General features: G+C 60.7%; 1 protein-coding gene across 6 annotated transcripts in view; it reads right to left on the bottom strand.

Moving 5' to 3' along the window:
- NDRG4 (NDRG family member 4) overlaps positions 1-15,288 on the bottom strand; it is a 41,213-nt gene that overhangs the window by 8,518 nt on the left and 17,407 nt on the right. For 4 of the 6 annotated variants that reach the window (XM_070612033.1, XM_070612035.1, XM_070612032.1 and 1 more), the window contains 6 exons: positions 12,536-12,630; positions 8,614-8,658; positions 821-926; positions 458-578; positions 311-373; positions 92-152 (listed from right to left, as the gene is read on the bottom strand). In XM_070612033.1, coding sequence (XP_070468134.1) covers positions 92-152; positions 311-373; positions 458-578; positions 821-926; positions 8,614-8,658; positions 12,536-12,607 — 468 coding nt within the window. In that variant the 5' untranslated portion in view covers positions 12,608-12,630. Of the gene's footprint in view, positions 1-91; positions 153-310; positions 374-457; positions 579-820; positions 927-4,434; positions 5,055-8,613; positions 8,659-12,535; positions 12,631-15,288 lie in introns of those variants that run through there. The other 2 variants (XM_070612030.1, XM_070612029.1) reach the window with 2 other exon arrangements.

Here is a 15,288-nt window from a genome sequence, read left to right as displayed (position 1 = left end):
TTCTCTGGGGCTGAAAGCCTGCCCCGCCCCCCCCAGGGACTTGCCCTAGGATGTGGGGGGCGGGGTGGGGGGGTGGTGGGGGGAGACTCACAGCAAACTTGGCCAGCACATATGCTCCGGCTCCCACTCCAATGCCAATCACGTACTTGAACCTGGTGGAGAGCATGGCTGCTCACCCTAGGGCTGGGGGTGTCATTTCCCATGACTGCCACCCACAGTCCTCAGCCTCAGCTGCAGCTTCGTGGCTCTGTGGTGGTGGTGGGCACCCCTGGGCCCCCAGCACGGGGGCAGGGGCCAGGCAGGGACTCACCCAAAGTGCTGCACCACGCTGGGGAGCATGGCGGCCAGCTGCTCCATGGAGGGGAACTGGTACCTGTGGGGCAGAGCAGGAGGTCAGGCCCAGGTGCAGTCTTGGGCGCAGAGCTGGGGAGAGCTGGAGGGGCTCCGGGGTACCTACCCCTGAGGAAACTGCGACGCCCCCACCTGCTGCCCGGGGGCATCCACGTGGCACACCACGAAGTGCTTGGTGATCTCCTGCATGTCCTCGAAGTTGAAGAAGGTGTTGAAGCACAGCTTGTCTGCAAAGACACACCTCTCAGCTGTGCTGAGCAGAGGGGGAGGGGGGCCCGTGGGCCTGGGAGGCAGGGCGAGGCAGAGTGATCAGCCTCATGCTCCAGCAGGGAAACTGAGGCCCAAATAACTAAGGGCACAAAGCTAAGTGGGCGCAGGGATCTATGGGGTCCTACGGGGAGAGAAGGGGGCCTCACTGCTCTGGGAGACTCCAGGCAGAGGAAGCCGGATGAGGCTGGGGTGCACTTACGGTTGAGGCCCACGTCATGGTAGGTGAGGATAGCTGGGCGGTTCCCTTTGGGGGAGCCCCGGATCACCACGTGCAGAAGGCCATAAGGTGTCTCAATGTCGTGTTCCTGAGGGGAGAGACAAGGCTGGACACTCCGGGCGGCCCCCACTCCTGGTTCTTCTGGGGAATGAGGCTGTGGGGCAGCCTGGGGGCTGCTGGGCCTGTGGGGCCTCCACCTGGAGCACCCCATTCTCATCACCCCAAGCAGCTCCCAGAGAGGACAGACCAGATGGAGCACCCTTCCCAGGGCCCTTCGGCACAGGGATGTGACTGGTCTGCATGGAAAGTTCTGGTCCCCTCTGCAAACCAGCCAGTGGGGGGAGGTGCCCTGCACGCAGCCCTCCAGGGTCCAGCGAGGCCATTTTCTCCGTCTCACTGCAGCCCCTCCAGGACAGCTCTGCCACCCCAGCCTGAGCCCTGCCCTCACCGTGTTCCTTCCCAACCCAGAACCCTCGAAGGGCTGTTGCTCCTCTAGGGGAATGGCTTCAACAGCCCTGCCTAGAATCCTCGGTGAACACCCCGACGCCAGCCAAGCCCAACCCCCAGGCCTGCCCCTGGCTCCCACCTCCAGACTCTTGCTCAGGTGGGTCCTTCCACCTTGAATGCACCTCCCCTTCAGGCAGGGCCAGGTTAGACACCCACCCCCTCCCCAAGAGCCTTCTGCAGTGGCAGCTCTGGGATGCTGTTAGTCCTTCAGGAAGCAGGAGTTGGATGCTGTGCCTGCTCCTTACTGTGTGTATGACTCTTGAGCAGGGGACACCACTTCTCTGTGCCTCAGCCACCTTTTCCCAAGCCTTTTCACGGGGACTAAGTGAGAACTAACCAAGCTGATGTCTGCGGAGCCTTGGGCACTTGGAGAGGTTGGGTTGTGCCCCCCTGAGCCCTGGGGAGGTCCTCTGCTGGCTGGCCCTCTGCAACTGGTCACTCTTGGCCACTCAGTTGGGAAACTCCAAGAGGGTCCGTCAGAGCTGAATAAACAGCCCTGCCCTGCACCATGGGGAGCCCCAGGAACCAAAGGGGGTGGCCAGTGAGTTGGAGGTGGGGCTAGGGTCAAGGACAGGGAGGAAGCAGCAGATGACTGAATACTCACTGTGTGCTAGGTGCCTTGCGTGTTATGCAAGAGAGGAGCTCCTCCCCCATTTTGCAGATGGAGGACACAGATTCCAAGAGATCTTCTTGGGGGCTGGCCTTCTTGGGTCTGGGCTCAGAGGCCACTGTCCCGGCCCGAGTCTCCAGTGGGGATGACAAAGTGTTGCCAACCCCGTGGCCAAAGGCCACCCCGTGGAAGCCACACTTCTGCTGCTGCCCTCCAGGTGGCCAGGGCCACCACAGCCTCCCCTTGTCCCAGGCCTGTCCTCCCTCAAGGCCATCAGAACAAGGAACACTTCCTGCTCCTTGACCACGGACTGGACATTTCTTACGTATCTTCTCATTTACTCCTCATAGTGACACAAGCCTCAGAGTAGGAATCTGAGATGGGGGAAGGAGAAATGACTTGCCCAAGGTCGAGCCCAGAGAGGGCAGGGCAGGCCTTGTCAGGTGCCAGCCTCAGGGGCAAGGGTATGCGCTGAAGGCTGCATTTTCTGAGGAGGAGATCCAGCTCCACCCAGAAGACTACCAAGCAGGCAGCCGCTGCACAGCTACTTGCTGGGGAGGCCGTGCTGCATCCCCCACCCACCACACTCTCTTGCCTCTGGAGGGCAGGGTTGGAGGCAGGAGGGGTGCACAGGGCTATGGAGGGAGGGCTGGGGGCAGGAGGGGTGCATGGTGCTATGAAGGGGAATGCTGGGGGCAGGGGGGTGCACGGTGCTACGGAGGGGAGGGCTGGGGGCAGGAGGGGTGCACGGTGCTATGGAGGGTGGGGGCTAGGGGCAGGAGGGGTGGACAGGGCTGTGGAGGGCGGGGTCGGGGTCAGGAGGGGTGCACAGGGCTGTGGAGGGCGGGGTCGGGGGGCAGGAGCGGTGCACAGCGCTATGGAGGGCGGGGTCGGGGGCAGGAGGCGCGCCATCGCACTAGAGCGCAATGCGCTTCCTGCGGCATGAAGTGCAGTCCCCGCACAGGGTCATTCCAGCCCTGCGGGGCACAAGTCAGGACCAGGGCGACGGCCTTCCACACCCAGACCTCCACTGCCCATGGCTGTGTGTGAGGGGGGTCTGTCCCCTCCCAGCCTGTGGCGCCCCAGGTCCCCATCCCCGGGGCGGCGGGACTCAGCCGCAGTGCTCGCCCTACTAAGACGCATCTCCCCGGGGACGGGAAGCGTGGGCCTGGGCAGACCCTGGGGCGTCGCCGCGCTTGCCCGGCCCGCGCGGCCCAGTGACCTTGGCTGAACCCTCGCGCCGACCTCCCTGCGCCTCCTCCAACCCCGGAGCTCAGACCCAGCTCCGCCTGATCGAGGCCGAGCGTCCCTGTCCCCCTGGGTGCTGCACAAGGGGGTCGCCCCAGGGGCCGCAGCCGGACGCACTCGGAGCCCCCACCCCCAGGGCCGCGCGCTCCCATTGGCTCCCGGTGACGTCAGAGCACAGCCCCGCCTCCAGGTGGGCATCCGCCGGAGGCACTGCGGCAGCAAGGGAGGGTGCTCTGACTTCCCCTCTCCGCCGGTTGGGTTCTCCTCGCCCGTGACCTTGAGTGCTGCGGGGCCTTTGAGCCAGGGCTCAGCGCGTGCGCCCGGGAGGGGAGGCTAGTCCGATTCTTCCCTCCACCGCATCCATCGTTCAGGGACCCGGGCTGCGCCCGCGGCAGCCACTGACGTCGTTGCCCGGGTGCGGGGCGACCCCGTGGGCTGCGGACCGGGCACGGCAGGCAGGGGTTGGGGGTGCAGGAGAAGGTGTGCCCTGCTTTTCCCTCCTTGAGGAAGAACAGCACCCCTGGGTACTGCTGCCCGGGCGGGAGGAGGCGCCCAGCCTGCAGGCTCAGGGCTTCAGGGGTGCCTTCCCCCACCCACAAAATAAGGCACCGCGACCCCCCTCGTCCCCTCCCCCACAAGAACCCTGGCTTGCCGGCCTAGTTAGCACCTCGCCCCAGACCTCCCCGCCTCTGCTCGACTGGCACCGTGGTGCCCTGGGGACCAGGAGGCGCTGCAAGCAACTCCTAAGGAAGAAAGGCTGTCTGTCCTGTTCGCACTCAGGTGCAGCCACCCAAACAACCGAGACAAGCCCGCAGGGTCACGAGGGCAGCCCCCTGGGGTGCACGCACAGGCACCCCAGACAGACGCGGGGCGCACAGCCTCCCCCAGCGCTGAGATGGTCACAGGCGCGAGGCAGACGCCAGCCGGGCACGTGCCAGGCGGAGGGCACACTGTCCGCGGGGTGTACACACGCTGGCACGCCGGCCCACACAGGCTTGCAGACAAGTCGCAGCCCATGCCGTTTTCTGCAGATGTCACCCCTCCCCGGCCTGCGGGGGCTAGCAGCTACCCCCGAACACGGCAGACCAGGGTCACCAGGGAGACGAGGACCTGCTGGCCTTGCCTCGGCGATCCCCCAGGTGAGGCGACTGAAGGCAGATTCGCCACCAGACATGGGCTGAGGGATGCCCTTCGTCCCTGACCCCCTCGCCGCCCCGGAGCCCTCACTCACCCCATCCCAGCACTCCGGCATCTTGCCGAGGGACGCGACCGCCTCGCCCAGGAAGGGCGACCAAAAAGCCTGAGTCACTGGGTCCAGAGGGACGAGGCAGCTCCAGCAGGAGATCAGAGGCTTTGAGATGGGGTACCGCTCCTCCCGGGGCCATTTATATGCAGAGCCTGCCGGGCCTAGGCCGGCCCCTCCTCCTAGCGGGGTTTCTGAGCAGCCACTAGGAGCCCCCGCTCCCAGATTGGCTGTCGGGAGACAACCTGGCTCCGATTGGCTTCCGAGGTCCTCACTCACCAAGCCCTGCCCCCGCTCCTCCCGCCCCCAGCAGCATATCATCCTTGATGGTCCCGGGCTCCTGCATCCCTCTGGCGCCAGCACAGACACACACCCACAGCTGCAGCTGCACACAGGGTCCTGGGAAGATGCGAGGCGAGGCCACGCGTCCAGGTGTGCCCTGTGTACACAGGAGCCTCTCACAGACACCCGCATCAATGCAGGGCAAGGCGGGCCACAGGGCATGACCTACACTGCCCAGCCCTTGACCTAGACCCTGGGGAGCAGGGAGGGCCCACCAAGCCCACCTCCACATCAGGGATCACTTAACCTTGAAGGGTTGTGGGGAGTCACTGCTGTCTGGGGCAACCTGGGGACTTCTCCATCCCCAAGGTCCCCCCTAGGGCTGCCCCCACTCTGCCCACAGGCATGCTCAGTGCCTGCCCACACTGCTGAAAGGGGTTCTGGGGCCAGAGGGGCTGCGTAGATTGCAGGTCCAAGGTATGGTGGGCACACACCAGCTCTGCCCTCCCTACCCCTATCCTGTAGGAAGGGGCTGGAGGCCACCAGGGAGAGGAGGAGAGACAGGAGGCAGCCTGATGAAGTGGGCATGCCTACCTCCCGCAGACCTACCCAGCTCTCCTTCCCGGGCCAGTCATCTTGGGGCTTAGCTCCCGGGTCTCTGGGGAGCAGGACGCATGAGCCACCTCAGGCTCTGTGCCCCGTCCTCCTGAGCAGCAAGGATGTGGGGGAAGAGCTGGCTGGAGACATGTTGGTAGAGCGAACAGGAGAAGGAGGAGGCAGAGGAAATGGACCAGGCAGGGGAGCAGAGAAGGGCGGCCCAGGACTGGGAGAAGCGGGAGCGACAGAGAAGGGAGGGCCACGGGGCACCCGTGTCCCCATTCTGTCTCTTTGGTGAAGGAACGTGCCATTTGATGCCTGTGTGACAGCCCTGCACACTGGCTGGGCTGTATGGGCTGCCCTGGGAAGGTGGTCACCTCCCCATCTCTGGGTGCCTAGTAACCTGGTCAACACCTGCCACGTGTGCTATTCTGGGCCATGTCCTCTGCCTGGGGCCATCAGCAACCTCCCCTGCCCCATCTCCATCCTCTCGCTCTGGCGGCCTAGTGCAGAGTGCCGGGACCTGCTCTCCCAGGGCAGCCAGGGGGTGGAACGATGTGTCCCCCTGCCCTCATGTCCTGGCCACAGTCGCTGTTCCCTGCAGCCACTCTGGCACAGGAAGAGACTCCGACTACTGAGGCAGCCACAAAGATACAGCCCTGCCCCCTGACCTGCCACAAAATCCTCACAGATGCTTCTCGAAGGGGGGCGGGGGTGGCCTGCCACCCTTCCTGCCATCATCTCCCTGCTCCTCCATGGTCCCATCCAACCTTGTGCCACCCCAACCTCTGACCTCTGAGTGGCCTCTCCCCTCCTTGGACCCAGGTGAGAGGCTGGCCTCGGACACGGCCCACCATGGCCTCCATTTCTGCTCAGCTCACTGGCTTTACATCCACAGACCTGAGTTTAAGTCCTGGCTCCCGCACCCACTAGCTGGGTGACCTTGGGTAAGGTTCCTTGGCTCCTCTGTGCCTCAGGATCCTCAACTGTAAAACAGGAATCCTGCCTTCCTCACGGAGTGGTCACGAGGATGAGAAAAAGCTGCATAAGCCACTCCAGACCTGACCCCATGCCCGCCCAGGCCCTGGTAACAAAGAAATGGCATCATCTGTGTGCTTCTCCAAACTGCTGGCCCCTTCCCTGGAGGTTGTACAGTTGCTGTAGCTGAACAAGGCAGGCTCAGGTCTTGTTGACCAAACCTAGGTACCAGTCATAGCTCTGCCACTTCCCTGCTGTGTGACCTTGGATAAGTCAGTCAACCTCTCTGAGCCTTCACCTCCATAAATGGGAGAACAGCAGTGCCTATTGCACCGGTAGTAGCCAGGATAACACACAATCCTCACAAGCCTGTGAGGAAGGATGAGGAAACGGAAGCACAGAGATGTTCATTTTCCCATCAGCTAGTAAGCAGTACAGGTCCCCAGCACCGGAGCACCCTGGGCCTGAGGTCGAATTATTAAGTGTAGCAAATGTTTATTAGCATATCTCCCATGTGCCAGGCTCTATCCAAACGCTTTACACATTACCTCATTTCATCCTCCTAACCTCCACTTTATAGAGAAGCACAGAGAGGTTCTATAACCTGCCCACATCACCCAGCCAGTGAGCACAGAGCCAGGAATCGCACCCAGTCAGTCTGGCTCTGACTCCTGGAGCTCTGGTGGCCACCAGTCACCGTCAGCCCAGGGTCTGAGTGCCCGGCCTGAGGGTACCATCCCGGACCCTACAGACACCCAGGGGGGCTGTGCTGCCTGTCTCCCTCCACGGATGAGGCAGTGACATGTGTTGGAGGTCAGGTGGCCCATGAGTGGCAGGGCCAGGACCCGGACCCAGGTCTGTCTGGCTCTAGTTTGTCCTTCTGCCTCCCCTGGGGGCTGGGTCCATTAAGGCAAGGGACGAAGTGGGATAAAATCTCTGCCAGCAACCTCACAGCTGCTTTACGAAAAAAAAAAAAAGGGGCAGCCTCGATGCTGTGTAGCCAGAGGAGAGGGCGAGGAGCCTTCAGCACACGCAGCCCTTTTCCAGAGAAGGAGTTGAGAGCCAGGGTCCCACACGTGGGGGCAGCCACTCTCAGCTGGGCTTGGCATATGGATGTGAAGGACCCCAGGACTCCCTTCTCCCCTCTCATACTTTTGGGGGCTGGCAGTCAGCCCTGTTGACTTCCGGGGTCCCACTCGATATCAGGCAGGGGCTGGCTGCTCTGGATTTTATTCCACCAACCCCAGCCCAGGGAGGAGGGGCCGTCTGCCCACATGTTCCCGCTGTCATTTGAAGTAGGGAGGACAAACAGGACCCCTTGGCATGCCTGTGCTGATCCCTGGCTAGGCCTGGGCCACCTCGTGGACACATCCCTCCCTTCTCTCCTCCTGGGCTCCCATTCACCCCATCCCATCCTCCCAGCCCCGGAGCCCTTTGTGTCTGGAGCTGGCGCTCCCGGGGGACCAGAGCATGTGCACAGTGGCTGCATCTGCCTGCGTCCTTGAAGGGGTTGGTGACCCAGGGCCCGACGCAGGCCCAGATCGGATCCTCAGATCCTCGCTGCGGAGTTGGCGCTGGGGGAGGAGCTGGCAGGCCGCCCCACCTCCCACGTCATCCCTACGTCCAGACCACAAGGCTGGGGCTATCATGGGGCTTGGAGACCGACCCAGATCGAAGTCAGGCCCAGGCCAGGGCAGCAGCTAGCTCCATCTAGCCAGGACAGAGGTCTCAGAAGGGTCTGATTTTGTTCAGCAGGTTTTGAGGTCCAGCGAGACCCCAGAACACAGTCTGTCTGCTGTCAGACATTTTCTGAGACACGAAAATAAACGGCCACTATGGGTCTCAGAGGGGAGAAATGGCTGGCCAAGTGAGTGAAATCGAAATCGTTGTGTGGAGGAATAGAAACAAACAAGGATTTCAGTTTTCACAGGGAATCTGGCAACAAATTAAAGAGGACGTGGTTGTCCCGGCAACAGCTGCCATGGAAACAGGAGCTATTTCGGAGAGTCAACCTGGCTCTCATTGGAGGAAGATGCTGATTCAGTTGACAGCATCCTCACTCCCCCAGGCCTCCTCTCCCTCCCCTGTCCTGTTCAGGGAGGGAGGGGGCATCTCTCCACAGGGCAGGGGGGCAGGCAGAGAGGCTGTGAGCAGTGGGGATAGTCCTGGAGGCTGTGAGATGCCCAGCCCCTGCTGCTCCAGGCTGGGGGCACACGCAAGGGCTGCGACCCTCCTCTGGGAACAGGCTGGGTGGGGTGAGGGGCCAGCCAGCTGATGGTCCCCCAACTCGGGAGGCTGAGCCAGACCTACCTTCCAGTCTGTGTCCACAGCCAGGAGGAAGGTGTCAGAGTTCTCCTAAGGGAAAGCAAACAGAAGGGGTGGCTCGTCAGGCCTGGGCTGGCCCGGGCAGGGAGGGGACCCCCACAGGCGCTCTGCCTTGAGCAGATTCGCTTGCTGTCCCTCAGTCTGTCTTAATGTTAACAAGAGTGACCCAGGGCTTCCCAAGCACGAGGAATGGGCTAAGTACTTGGCGGATGAGCCTAGGAGCAGCTCCATGCATCGATTTTACCTAATAATTTAAAATACGACGATTCCCACTTTACAGGCAAGAAGGGTGAGGCTCAGAGAAGCTGAATCACAGGCTAGAAAGTGGTGGAATCTCTGATCCCAAATCCTTGCTGACTCCACTCTGCCCTGCTGCCCCCACAGATGGTTTTCAAGGTCTGACCATCAGGGCACAAGGACAGAGGCCAGGGAAGAAAGCAGAGGCGGGCAGAGAGGCTGGGCTGTCACACCTACATGAGGGATGGGAGGCCCAGGCCCACGCATGGAGGGAGGGACAATGGGGCTCTCCTGACCAGCCACAGGCGTGGTGTGGGCCTGCAGCTGCAGACGCTCCCACCCTGCCACACCTGCCTGCTTCGTGCTCCCCCGCTTTTGGGCTCATTTACACTGAAGCTGTGAGCCTCTGATTGGTGGCCGTCCCTCCTACTGGGCTGCAGGCCCCGCGGAGGCGGCCCCATGTCTGGTTCTGCTCTCAGCAGACAGCCTGGCATGGAACGGGCTCCCCAAACACAAGCAGATCTGCCTGAACACGTCTGACTTCACGGATGAGGGGAACGCGGTTGAGACGCATGGATGCTTTCCATGCAGCAGAGATGGAGAGCAGGGGCGGGGCTGGGGGCTTGAACCCCGTGTGTCTGAGTTGGCAGGTTTGGCCCACCGCCTCCGGGGGCCCCTCAGACCCTCTGTGCCCTCTCTGGGTCTCTGTCGGGGGAAGGAAACTTCATAGGGGGACCGGAACATGTCCAGGAAAAGCAGAGATCCTGCCTCTGCCTCGGCTTGCACCATGTCTGTCTAGGAACCTCTGCTCCCTGCTGCCCGGCTCTGAGCCTCTGGGCAGGCACCTTCGCCTCGGGGCCTCACAGTCTGCGAGGACTAGAGGAGAGCAGGGCGTTAGCTGTTGTTCCTTCCCTGTCCCCTTGCACTGGACTTCGTGTGCCCCAGATGCTCCATCAGCCCCTCCGGAGTAAATACGTGGATAAAGGAGACGATCGGATTAGAAGCAGGACGTCACGGGAGGAGAGCAAGAGAAGGGGTGGGTCACCAACGTGCAACGCGAAGGACAAGGACCCCAAGTCACGGGAGTGGGAAGGAAAAGAACAAAAAGCAGCAGTTCTGATGTTTTACTCTCAAAGTAGGCAAGTCCAACCACCTGCATTCTGGCAGATGTGCTGCTGCGGGGAGGTGGAGAGAATCAGAGGGCACGAGAGCGTCTAATGCCCAGAGGAAAGCCTGGCTGCCGGCGACTGCGGCTGCCTCATCAACAATGGCTGTTTCGCCAGGGCCGGGGGCTCTGCATGGGGAGGGGAGGAGAGCATGGAGGCGGCCAGGCCACTCCTGGAACCTCCGAGGAAGGGGAGTGGGGTCTGGGAGAAGGGGACAAGGCTGGTTATCGAGGAATCCTCACACCAGAAGACCTTGCACAAGGCCAGGGAAAGAAACGTGGGAGGTTTTCAAACTCGAGACCCTAAGAGAAGGAGGGAGAGTGCGGTTTTGATAAAAATAAAATCTAAACAAAGGATGAGGCAGACAGTGGCAGGGTGCGCTGTGCGCTCTCAGGGGGCCAGGATGGGAAGCTGTGGAGGGCAGGACCCAAAAACCAAGAAACAGCAGGAAAAGGACAGACACGTTCACACGGTGCAGCTGGAAAAGGAGACCCCGTCTGTGAGCGTAACCATCTGGGAAAGAGAGAGAACGGCTCCGGGAGGCAAAGAGCGGGGCAGGACTGCACAGCTGTCACTGAAATCTGCAAAGGCCACGCGGGCAGCACCTAGGTTTTTTGGGGCTGGGGAAGAGGCCATCCATGCTCCTTGGAAGAAGCACATGTGAGGTCCACACGGGTCTTGTGCTGACCCGAGACAGGAGAGAAACTGAGCTGGGCATTCGAGGCCTCCACACAGGACAAGAGGCAGACCTGCGTGCAGGGTGGGGACATCATGGTGGCAAACTCTGGTCCAGGTCCAGGAGGGACAAGGTGAGAGACACCAAATGCAGCAGGAAGAAGGCAGAGCCAGGCTGCTGGTCAAAAGGGGGCCATGCTCACCAATCCAGGGAGGGAGGGGTGGCAAGGGGGGCCATGCTAGGGGTGGGGAGGGCTGTGGGGTGTCTCTTGAGGTGCTCTGCTGAGGCGAGGAGTGGAAGAGGCAAGCTCGGGACACGTGAGGCCTGGTGCCCTCAGCTCCCTGCGCTGTCCACAGATGCACACCCCGTTCCAGCAGGCAGCGCCTCCGTGTGGCTGCCCTGAAACCCCCAAATCTCAGCTCTTGTGATGGGGTGCAGGGGTCCCCGAGGGTCACCATCCACCCCACCAAGCCCTCAAAGAAGGCTGCTCTCTGCTTGCGTGCCTCGAAAGACGGGCTGGTTGTGGGGAGGAGGCACTTCTCAGAAAGTTCTGGGAAACTTCTTTCTTCTGAGCGGCACCACAGTCCAGGAAAAGCGGGTGGCCCGGAGGCAGGAGAGAGCGAGCAGGGGGAGAGCGTGGGGGCCGGGGGCAGACGCCAGGCTGGCCCGGAAGGACGGTGGCTGGAACCCTGACCAGCTCCAGGCAGAAGAGGGCTATGATCTATTCTGAGAGGGTTGCATGGAGTCAGACCAGGGAGGAGGCTGCTGCCAGCGCCTGCACAAGAGCTGATGGGCCTGACCAGGCGGAGAGCACAATCAGAACGCAGGCTCTGCAAAGCATGCGCTCCCCAGCCGAGCCCTGACCATTCCCGGGGCCCTGCCCCTGATAATCAGGACTGACAAGTTAACTCCAGGCTCCGGCTTCAAGATAAGACCGTACCCTCCTCGGACATGACCGCTGGCCTCATGTGGTTGGGTCCCTGCAGCCCCGGCCAGCCACTCTGTCTCAACACGTGGCGCTCAGGGGCTCTGGGGCTCACCTCCTGGGCAGAGGAGGACAGGGGCCAGGGCAGGGCAGCCATGGGGGCGCTGAAGAGGCAGGGACTCAGCTCCTGGCTTCTCCATCTTCAGAGTGAGGGGGGCTGCGACGGCATAAGCAGCAGAGACCTCCGCCACCCGGCCCTGACGCCCCAGAATTCCACAGCAGGGGACCCACAGCTTTCCGTGCAGGGAGGGAGAGAGAAGCTGTGCCTGCCTTCATCACGTCAAGAAAGTGTGGGGTAGAAATAACCGGAATCTAACGCCAGGTGCCCTAAATAACAACCTCGAGCGCCTCCGTCCACTGCTCCTGGAGGCACTGTTGGTAACGCTCAGCCCTCAGAGCTTGTGAGGAAAAGACCCGGAAAGGCCCCGGCAGACGGGGAAGCACCGTGCCCCTGCTGGAGGCAGCACTGCCCAGCGGTACCCTCTTGGGGCTCAAGGGCCTCCCAGAACCTGGGGTTGAGCACGGCCTCACTCCCTGATAGCTGTGTGACCTTAACCTCTTAAGCCGAGTGAGTTAACCTCTCTGTGCCTCAGTTTCCTCATCATTAAAATGGAAATGACCCTCCTAAAGAGCCTGAAACACAGCCAAAGCACAGCGAGGTGGGCTGGGACTTAGTCGCGTGGGCACTCAGGAAGGGAAGGCCCCCAAGGCGGGGACAAGGCTTCTCAGCGGGGAGTGAAGATTCGGCCCGGTGCCAACGTCAAGCCTGGAGGGAAGGGGCGCAGTTTCCTTCTTGGCCACGAGGTGGCGCCCTCCGCCCAGGACCGCGCAGGGGCGACTCACCAGCTCGGCGGCGTCCTGCCCCCGCAGCAGCGGCTTCTCCTCCGGGAATCGCAGCTCCTGCAGCCCGGCCATGGTCACGTCGTGGAGCAGGAGCCCTAGAGAGGGAGGGCGAAGACCAGCGTTGGGGCCTGCGGCGGGACGCCGGGCTGGCTATGACGCTCCCGGGCGGACGAGGACAGGGCAGGCCCGGGCTGGGGCGGGGGTCCCGGGCCGCGCCCACCCCCCGCTCCATCCCCGCATGCCCCAGCGCAGGCCGGTGCAGCTTCCCCGGGGCAGCAAGGCTCCGTCTGCGGCCTTGCCTGCTTGGCTCAGGGATGTCGTCATATTATTTGCTTTAAAAGCTAAAACGTATTTCAAAAAAGAAAGAAAAACAACACAGGATGATCCCTAAAACAATTTCAAGTAAACTTCTGCATTTATTGCGAAGCAGAGAGGTGAGTGTAGGGAGGCCAAGGGCAGGGTCAGAAGCAGACAGAAGTGCCCTGTGGTGGGAAGTGGACAGTGGGGTCCAGTAGGACACAGAAGAGTTGCGGGCTGTCCTGAGGGCTGGAAGGACCCTCGGTGAGGATGCCTGGAGAGGGGAGAGGGGGCCCCTGGCAGCGTGGCAGGCAGAGGGAAGCTGAAGGAGGGGGTGCCACTCATGATGCACCACCAGCAGGCAGGGACCATACAGCTGACCATCAACCCACAGCCGCCAGACGGTAGGTCCCAGGCCCTCAGGGCTGGGTGTTCCTGGGAGACCCTCGGCCTCTGACCCTCAGGAGATAGAAAAGCTCATATGTGCACATGTGTGTAGACACGCATGCCTGTGTCTGGAGGAGCCAATGTGGCGAAGGCAGACAGAGAGGGACTCAGGACCCCACAATCTGTCTAGCCTGGCACCACCATCCCTCACTTGGATTTCCCGATGGTACAGCTCAGAATGCACCAAGCGAGAAATTAGCCAAGGACGTGAACTGGAGATTCATGAAAGAATTAAAGTTGGTAAATAAATACATGGGACGATATTAAAGCTCACTAGAAGTCAAAGAAATTCAAATTAAACAAGATACCTTTTTTTTTTTTTTTTTTTGCCAATGGAACTGGCTAAGTTTGCAGCGCTGGCAAAGATGTGCCAAGACTGGCACTTTTCTTACGCTGCTTGTGGGTTTATCAATCGATCCACCTTTCTGGAGGGCAGTTTTGCAGAATAAATGAAGATAATTGAAAAGGCTCATACTGTCGACTCAGCAATCCTCTCTCTGGAAAGAAATTTCCTAAGAAAACCAGAGAGGGCACCCAATGATTGATCTGTAAGAAGGCTCAGCACAGTGCCATGTATAATAGGAAAAAAACCTAGAAAACACTAAACGTCCATGAATAGGTCATTGGGTCAACAATTTGTGAAAGATTATTTAATAACATGGGAAAATGCTTGTGTCATGATAAATAGAAAAAGCAGTTCTAAAACCACACTATTATCTAAATTATAAGAATTATGAATCGTTCTGTAACACCTCTAACACCTCCTGACCTGGAAGGATGGATTCCTATTCCTCTCATCCTCCCTCCCTCCTTCCTTCCTACTTCTATTTTTAGTCTTTCTTAAGGGTGACGCCCTCAGACTTTCCCTTCTGCCCTAAAAGGAGGACACTTCCACTAGCCGGTTGGTCAGAAGACGCCCCGCCTCATCCCATCCCGGCTCCCTTGGCTTCTCCCTGTGGAGAAGCCCCGGTGACTGGGGAGTTGGCACGGTGGCTGTCTGGGACCCAAGGGCACGGGGCCTCGGATGGGACCCATTTCTGTGGCAGGCTGTCATGAGACCAAATGGCAGCCCCAGCCTTTCCCTGGGCCTCCTCCTCTCCCGTCAGAAGCAGGCAGAGTCAGCCCTCCCGTGACGTGAAGATGGCACCTCACAAGTGCATGAGGGTCCCCACCCAAGTCAAGTTTGGGGTGCAGAGGTCCTAAGGCTGGGCTGGGAGCTGCTGGCCACCCAGGCTTCACAGAAGGCTGACCGAGAGCTGCGGAGACCCCTGGGAGGGCCTCACGCCCAGCAGGAAGAGGACAAGCAGAGAGGCCCCTGGCCACCCAGGGCCCCAGGGCCGGGCACCTCCGTGCCATGCGGAGCTCTCTGCTCCCAGTGGTTTCCAGGGAAACCAGCGAACACAATGCAGATAGGCTGTATTTTTAGAAAGGCGTGTCCTCCCCCCTCCCTGCTTTCTCTCCCATCCTTTCTGATGTGTGCACACTCAGCCATCCATCCGGGGGGGAGCTGAAAGGAGGGCCCCCACCTTGGAAAGCCCCTCCCCCCTTAGGGCTTTTATGGCTGCCAGCCCCCGTGAACACCCAACTCGGTTAAGCACCCTGGAAGCACCGAGCTGTCACCGCCCTCACCAGGCTTGTTATGAAACCAGCCTGGAGACCATCCTCCCCAAGGACGGTGCTATTAAAAGGGCTGGGAGTGGGCAGGGCAGGCACAGACGGCCTGTGAGGGAGGGGGTGGTGGGGAACGGGGCTGGAGAGAAACTTTATAATCTAGGGAACTGGGAATGCCTCAGCCCACGGAAAACAGGGCCAGAACAGAGGCCAGGGTAGACATCCCCACAGAGCGCTGGCCGAGAAGTTTCCTCCTGAGAAAGTTACGATTAAAAAAAGAAAGCAGCTAGATGATAAAGTATAAGAAAATGCGATTCTTTATGAAATCAACACGTTGGCCATCTTAAACTTACCCAATGTTATATGTCAATTATATCTCAATAAAGCTGGGAAAAAAT

Source organism: Equus przewalskii, chromosome 3 (genome assembly GCF_037783145.1).
Source record: "Equus przewalskii isolate Varuska chromosome 3, EquPr2, whole genome shotgun sequence".
NCBI classification, from domain to species: Eukaryota; Metazoa; Chordata; class Mammalia; order Perissodactyla; family Equidae; genus Equus; species Equus przewalskii.
Note: the sequence above shows the minus strand (reverse complement) of the source record. Positions and strands in the feature narration are given on the sequence as shown.